This window comes from Echinops telfairi, unplaced genomic scaffold (assembly GCF_000313985.2).
Source record: "Echinops telfairi isolate 266 unplaced genomic scaffold, ASM31398v2 ScPeMD7_31;HRSCAF=116, whole genome shotgun sequence".
NCBI lineage: Eukaryota > Metazoa > Chordata > Mammalia > Afrosoricida > Tenrecidae > Echinops > Echinops telfairi.
The window spans coordinates 34,991,771-34,999,488 of NW_022103928.1; the positions used below are offsets into that span (position 1 = coordinate 34,991,771).

The 7,718-nt window shown below is 42.5% G+C and overlaps 1 protein-coding gene across 2 annotated transcripts in view; it reads left to right on the forward strand.

The window, feature by feature from the left end:
• Positions 1 to 805: 805 nt before the first annotated feature.
• DIP2C (disco interacting protein 2 homolog C) overlaps positions 806 to 7,718 on the forward strand; it is a 247,197-nt gene continuing 240,284 nt past the window's right edge. The window contains exons 1-2 of one of the 2 annotated variants that reach the window (XM_045289849.1): positions 806 to 869; positions 3,274 to 3,441. In XM_045289849.1, the coding sequence (XP_045145784.1) occupies positions 3,336 to 3,441 (106 nt within the window). In that variant the 5' untranslated portion in view covers positions 806 to 869; positions 3,274 to 3,335. The remainder of the gene's footprint in view (positions 870 to 3,273; positions 3,442 to 7,718) is intronic. The other variant, XM_045289848.1, reaches the window with a different exon arrangement.

The following is a 7,718-nucleotide window of genomic DNA, read 5'->3' on the forward strand; positions in this document are numbered from 1 at the left end:
GGGGGGGGGGCAGGGCGGTGAACAGTTTTCAGACAAATTCAAGGGGAATATCAGTAGTCTGTATCCATTAGAGCTTATAACTGGAAAAAGCTGATACATGTTAATGAAGGTTATTTTGTCTCATGTGCCTGGCAGCTTATCCTTTAGGGAAAACAAACTTAATGATTAATTGCTTTTGCTTTCCATATATGAATTGTTGGCTTTAGCATTTGAAATTCCTAACAAGAGCGCTGTTTTCCCGTATTTTCAATTTTATTAAGTCCTGTATGTCACTTTGCTTTGTCCCCCGCCCCCCTAATGTTTCCCTTAATATCAGGCAATTATTTTCTCAAAAATTTCATAGCAATTTAAAATCCTTGTGACCTACACGCCTGATTAGTGGGGTAAAAAATCTCATTAATGAAGAAGATGCTAATCAGTAATGGAATTGGCCAGCTATTGCTGGCCTAAACACTCTGCATAATCTATTGTTGATGAAGTTAATAAAAGCACAGTGCAGCGTGTGAAAGCTTCCTGCGACAGCAGATGTGAATAAGATGGAAGGGCTCGGATTCTGGGCTGTATCAAGAGTGGGGCTGGAGCAAGCATGCGTTTACCAAATACTTTTATGTATCTTCAGTGTTGGGTGTTTTGCTCGGTGGCAGGAGAATAAGTCAAGGTGAATAAATGTGCATTCCTTTCTTTTAAAATCACAAACAATAATGTAAAGCAATCGTGACTGTTGATCTTACTAGGCTACCTTGAATGATCATCCTCATCCACTCAAGTCATTGTGATTTTTTTTCCTTTTCTTGCAGGTGACATAACACAAAAGGGATATGAAAAGAAGAGGTCAAAATTAATTGGAGCCTACCTGCCACAACCTCCAAGTATGTAAACCTTGATGAATAGCTTCAGCCATCTCGTGTTAAGTGTTATTAGCTGCATACAAATGGCAAATGGAGGAGAAACAACGGAGACCAAAAGCCCTTTCAGTCCCTTCTCTGCATGAAGGTCGTGCATTTGTCTGTGAATTAGTCACATCTAGTTCTTTTGTCTGATTATACATGGGGGGGGGGGGCGGGCACTCAATCAAACCTTGTGGTGGGGGGGAATGAAAAATAATGGAATTTTTCCATGAACTTTTTGAAATCCCCTGTACAGTGTTAAATAAAAAAGTATTGCTTCATGGGTTTTAGGTCATACCTGCACTGATTGTTCCAAACAAAGTTAAGCATGTCTCTGTGACTTAAGCATGTTCTCTCAGTAAAATACTTGCCTTAATCTTGTTAGTGTGCCTTCAAAAACAAGGTCCTTTCAAAAGAGTGGTTTCCAAAAGGGACTGGCTGGGCCAGTGAAATTCAAGCAGAGTGGGCAGCTCCAAAGGTTGTGGGGTTTGGTTTGATAGGATTGTGAAGCAGGGTGGTCTTGGGTAGATTTCCTGATGGGCACAGGGAGATTACAAGTCCTATTAGGAAAAATGGTAAGACTTTTGACAACGGAATTGGTGAGGAAGAGGTCAGTTAAGGTAGGGCTTGAGGAATTGTGTCCCATCGAGGGTAGCTAGGTTGTCCGCTGGGAGTTTTGTTTGGAAACCTCACCCTGGTCACCCTCCAGCCCTGACCTTGCCCCCCCAGGTTCTCTTTGTTCCTCAAACTCAAAGAACGTTGCCAAGGAACACTATCTGGGCCCCGCAAGGAAGCCCATTTTGATGTGATAGAAATTGAAGAGCTCAGGATTCTTCAGGGGGAGGGCTAGAGAGAAGACTTGCAGGGATCTAGGTGGATGATAGGCCAAGAAGCAATAGGTTCATATTTTTATTTTGTTTAGTCAAGGTTTCTAGGATTTTGTCGCAATGTGTTTTGCCCTCATGTTTTGTATATGTAGAAGGTACATATAATATTACTATAAATGTGGTATTTCATTTATAGAGCAAAATATATTTGGTTACTTTTGGAATTTTGTGTCATAAGAATATGAGAGCATTTGTGTTTCGAATGTGACTTGGGTTCTTGAGTTATGAACATCATTACTATTATGGCTTAAATTAATCCAGGGTTTGACCTCGTGTCTGGAAAGTGACAGTGTCATATATCAGGTTATGAAATTGTTGGTTATAATTAAAATGTAGTTGTAAAACATGGATTGATTATTTGTCCCATGGTTTCACTGTGCAAGTTTGTAGACTTTCTCTACACTTCGCTAGGTTTTATAAGTTTCAGGGAAAAGAAACACAATATTTGACTGGACGTCTAACACCGTGATTCTAATGAGAGGTCATTGAGATTTGAAGGTGACCTTGGAAATTTGCTAGGCAACAGAAATGGCTTAACGCTAATACAATTAATTTTCCCCCCAAGGGAAAAAAGACAGTAGCATAATTTTTAAGGTACTACCTAACTAAACTTGGCAATTTTTACAGTACTGTTGAAACAAGAAATCTAAAACTTATTTGCTCCCACGAGAAAAAGGCACGTTCACACATACCACTCAGTTCTGTGGTCACTCGTTCTTCTGGCCCTGACAGCGCCTGTAGCATTCTGATAGATGGTGAGGATGGTTTTGTGGAGAGCATGTTCCAAAGTACGTCATTTTTGTGCTGATCTCTTCGCATTTGTAGCTTTCCTTTTGATTTTCCCTGTGCCTCTTTCCTTGGTGTTTAAGAAAGTTAGCATAAAGGAGAGCCTGCTTTACTAGCACCTATCTAGCAGAGGGACTGGGTTTTCTTGTCTGGCTCATAAAAGAAGCAACCCTACTCATCAGCATACAAAAAAAAAAAAAAGTCATCAGGGGGTTTGCCTGAAAGCTACATGCTGATAGGCTTGGGGTTGCGGACAAATGTTGGAGCCGATACGTAGACAGGGGTCTTTTCCCCTCCCTTTCCTTCTTTCTCTCTTCTAACAGAGTCACCGTGATGATCAACATACTATTCCCAAATGAACCTGCCGAGTCCATTTCTGCAGGGGCCCCGCGGGGTCTTGGAAGAAGGCTGGTGGGGTCCGTGGTAGGCTGTTGACAGTAGTGGATTGTCATTTCGGTGCCTTACCAAACAAGAGTGAAACAGAAGCAGGTCCTCACTTTCACAGAAGACAGTTCTCAAGCCGCAGCTTTGCCAGAACACGATTCTTGACCCCAATGTTGGCTGGGTGTTGATGGCCCCGCCCGTGTTGTTGTGTGGTCCCTTTGGTGTTCTATGTGCTGTTCTGCATGGGGTCGGCAGCTCTGCTCGGCGCTGTAACAACTTAAAAAAAAACTAAAGTTTGAATTAATTAGTTTTTTTTCAACTTGTTACAGCAGCGAATGGAGCTGCCGTGGTTCGCTGTAGACTGCAACACAGTGAAGGAGCCACAAGAAGAATGCTCCGCTCTGCCAACATCGGAGTGTGTGACATCCGAGAAGCAGCGGCCAGAGAGCGGGTGGCCAGCACCACAGGAAACCGGCCTCTGTTTTACTTTCGTTTCGGTGAGCTCTACTTTACTGAGGGAGAGAGAGAAAGAAAGAAACATGCTGGCAGGGGTACATATATGACAATGACTGCCCACATCACATTCACTTATATGAGAATGGTAGTGCTTAGCAAGGATGGGTCAGATGGTATTTTGAGCCCCACATTTTTCAAAAGATTCTACGACTCTCAATTCCGTGATCAAGTGAACTCTGACTCTCAGGGACTCTGTGTAGTGCTTCCACGACTGTAAATCTTTATGGGAGAAGGCAGCCTTGTCTTTCTCCTTCACAGCAGCTAGTGGGTCTTGAACCACCAACCGTGAAGTTCATAGCCAACAGTTCTCTCACAGTGCCACCAAGCCCCAAGGTCACAGAACATGATAGTTGCAGGGCCCAGTTCTGTGTGTGTTTTTATAACCCTTTTTTTTTTCAGAGTTGGAGCACCAGTTTAAAGACACTTAAGATGAACGCGTGATAAATTAAATCTTCAAATTATTGCTATCCTTCTAGCTTGTTTCTTTATACTCAAAGACCTAGTTAGGTAATGGATGAACCATTCCATTTTGGCTTTCTGAGGCCTGTCAAAGATTGTAAATATGATATCTGCTGCTCTATAATATTCCTATTTCCAAAGAGCAAAAGTATGGATTTGGGGGGGAATGAAACACCAAACTTTTTCTTACGACATCAATCTGATTCAGAGGTAGCAATTACTTTGATGGTGTTACGGATTGAATTGGATCCTCCTACTCTCCCCCAAAAGTGTTAACTTGGCTGGGTCATGGTTCTCAATATTGTATAATTATCCTCTATTTTGTGATCTAATTGTAATTATACTGTATGATGTTGTAAATCCTTATCTCTAGGTTGCTAATGAGGCAGGATTACAGACAGTTATGTTAATAAGGGAGAATGCAATTTACGAGTAGGCTGTATTTGAGTTGATGTCTTTTGAGATAGGTATTGAAGAAGCCAGCTGAGATTTAGTACCTACTACCACCAAGAAAGGAGAACCAGGAGCAGGGTAAATGTTTTGGACCCAGGGTCCCTGTGCTTTTAACCTCCTAGGGAAAAGGGATGCCAAGACACATGGAGGTTCTCTAAGGTGTCCTACGCACCATGGGTGTTGAAGCTAGGAATCTCCCCCAAGAACTTAGAGAAAAAGCCTTCCCCTAGATCGAGTACCCTGGATTTGGGCTTTTAGCCACCCTGACTGTGAGGAAATTCTGGGGTGGAGGGGGTGTTCTTTTGTTTTTTTTTAAGCCATCCATTTATGATGATCTAGCATCATTAGATATAGCTAAGAATCTAGTACTGAAGAGAGCGAGGTACTGCTCCGATCTTAAATGTGGAAGAAGTTTTGCAAGTGGGCCATGTGGCAAGGCTGGAATAAGACACCTTAATTGTGTAAAACTCGGTGTTGCCTTGAAGCTGTTGGTGAAAAGTGTGACATCTGAGGCACTTCCGATAAGGGCTCACAAGGAAATGAAGAGAGCTGTAAAATGGGGACAGCACAGGCGGTGAGAAGCAGAGGCAGGGAAGTGATGGAAGCAGAACTTGGGAGGTTGGTGAGAGACAGCAGGAGCTGACCCACAGAACGAGAGAGTGGAGTGCCTTTAGGCAGACTTCCTTGCGGAATGGGTGTGCCTTTGGGCACTTGTCAATGTAGCTAACCTTGCCAACTCATTAGAGTAAGAGAATTGACTACCTGCTAGTCAAGACTTATTGATGGAGTGAGGTGTCTCTGGCACTAATCTGTGGAGCTAAAAAGCTTTGTAATCTTGCCAGGGCAAAGCAGAGAGTGAGTTGACTTATTTGGAGCATAGAAAACAGAGATGCCACCGTTTTCTTGGAGTCTCAAAACGGTGGAACTATGGCCTGTGGAGTTTCAGAGGATGGGCCCCAGCTCCTTTGTTTCAAAGAGTCAGATCTTTACCAACTCAGTCCCAGAGTAGGGTTGTTCTCCAGAGCCAGGGGGATGGGGCCAGATTCTCTGCCCAAAGTTGAACTGGGTGTGCCTGCTGTGCTCAAGGGACAGAAGAATGAGGTCTGCCAGGGCTGAGGGAGGGAGGGCGGGAGGTTGTCAGTCAGCTGGACTAGGAGAATGGGGCTGCCCAAAGCCGAGGGAGCAGAGTTGCTGTCCCAGTGGGCATGGAAGGTGAACCGAAGCCCAAGAATTCAGAGAGTCTGGCCAAAACACAGACTCTGGAGAGCAGGGTCATGGCTTTTCATGGTCTCAGAAGGCAGATTATTTTCAAGTCTTGAGAGCTGATGTAAATGGTTCTTCTGGGTTTTTAACTTGGTTGGGGTTCTCCTTTTTCCTTTTCCTCCCATGTCTCCTATTTGTAATGGAAATGTTTACCTTTGGCCTGTTTCAGAATTGTACTTTAGAACCAGATAACTTATATTCTAGATTCAAGGGTGAAAAGGAGGAATTGTGCCCCAGAGTGAAATTGTGACTTGGAGTTCATTGAAGACTTGCAATGCAAAATAATGGAGGGGTTGGTGAGTAGGTGACAGAGTTGAGTGCGATCTGCAGGGTTCGTTTCAGAATGTATGTGTGATCTATGTATTTGGTAAAATTAGAACTTGTTTGGGAATGTTTATAATGTTGACTTCTGTGACCCCACAGTTCCAATTAAGAAGTGGAATTTAATTCCCCCCAGGACTTTAGAGCAGGTTATTGTATTTCAGCATCAGGGGGTGTTGCTGTCAAAACTTGATTACTTTGGCCAGTTTTGCAGCCTTTTCTGCTAATCCTTATTTCTGAGAAACCATCCAGGGTGAACAATTGTTCCCTATATGTGACCTTGTTTTATGGGAAACAAGTAAATAAGACACCCCCCCCTCCTTTGACTAGGCCATAAGTTTTAGCAGGAGCTCTGGTGGCATATAGATGGTTATAAGTTAGTTGGATGGCTATGCCACAAGGTCAACAGTTCAAAACCACCAGCCACTCCTTGAGATAAAGATGAAGCTTCCTATTCTGGTACAAATTTATAATCTTGGAAACCCACAAGGCCAAATCTACTCTGTCCTATAGGGTTACTAGCAGTCAGAATCAACTTGAGTTTGGGTTTTTTGGAGAGCCAATTTTTAGAAATATATATATTTACTAGATCTTAATGGAAAATGTTTTCTTCAGCCATGCCTAACCTACTATGCGTTTTCCTATGTAAGTTTCTGTCTTGGCGAATGTTACTTCTTTTTAAGCATTATTTGTACTTATCAGAGAAAATATCAAGACTTACTCTAGAACATATTCTAAAAATGTTTCTAAGGTGTTGTTTGGGACAAATGGTTATGGAGGTGAACTGCTTGTGCAAGCATCCAGCAGAAGCTGGCAGCCCAAATTGGAAGAGAACATCAGTCCCTTCCCAGGGGAAGCATTCAGGAAACAATTTTACTTCCTTGCTCTTTAGACAAAGTAAGTGACTCCCGTCTCGAAGTGACTCAGCTATCAATAGGAAGATGCATCATTTGGTGAAAGCAATCCCCAAATGCTTCCCCACGTCTTGATGAGGACATTAGCTGATTCACAGTGCTAAAGTGTGCCAGGAGCTACAAGGGAAAATTGAGAATTATATATTTAATGAACAGGTCAGAAAAAATATATTGCATTTTCAGAGTCATTCTTTGAAGAGAAAATAATACTTAGGAGAACTTATTATTCATTTGGTACTTCCTGTCTCTCCATTTTTGGGCTATATATCGACTTTCAAGATGGTATTTAATTAAATCCCCGAATCTCTGACCAAACTTACAGAAATAGAAAATAAAACCCACTGCCTTGTCACTCTCTTCAGGGATATGTTAAACCTGTAGTGCCAACTGTTATAATTGAGGCTTTACCGCTTTTACAACATGGGCCAGGGGTTCATAAAGTAGTAAAATTTTAATGTTACCATAAATAGTAAAGCTTTCACTTGTCTCTATTTCTTATAGCATGTGCATGACCTAGATTTTCTCTTACGTGATTTGCCATACAATATTTTTTTCTGATTTGCGTGATTTCTGTAGATACAGTATTCTTGAAAGTAACTTGCCACTCAGTTACCAGCTGTGCATGTTGGTGTGTAGCAAGACCTCCGTACATCTAACCTGTCCCTTTCCCCTAACTGCTTCATGTGAAGCCAGCTGTAGTGTCAAGAGGGACAGCCTTGCGTGAGAAGAGGGCTGTTTTGGTTAACTTGTGACTGCGTCAGCCCACATGTTGTTTTGGCTGCACGTGAACAACCAGACGTGCAGAGCAATGTCGTGTGTGTGTGTGTGTGTGTGTGTGTGTGTGTGTG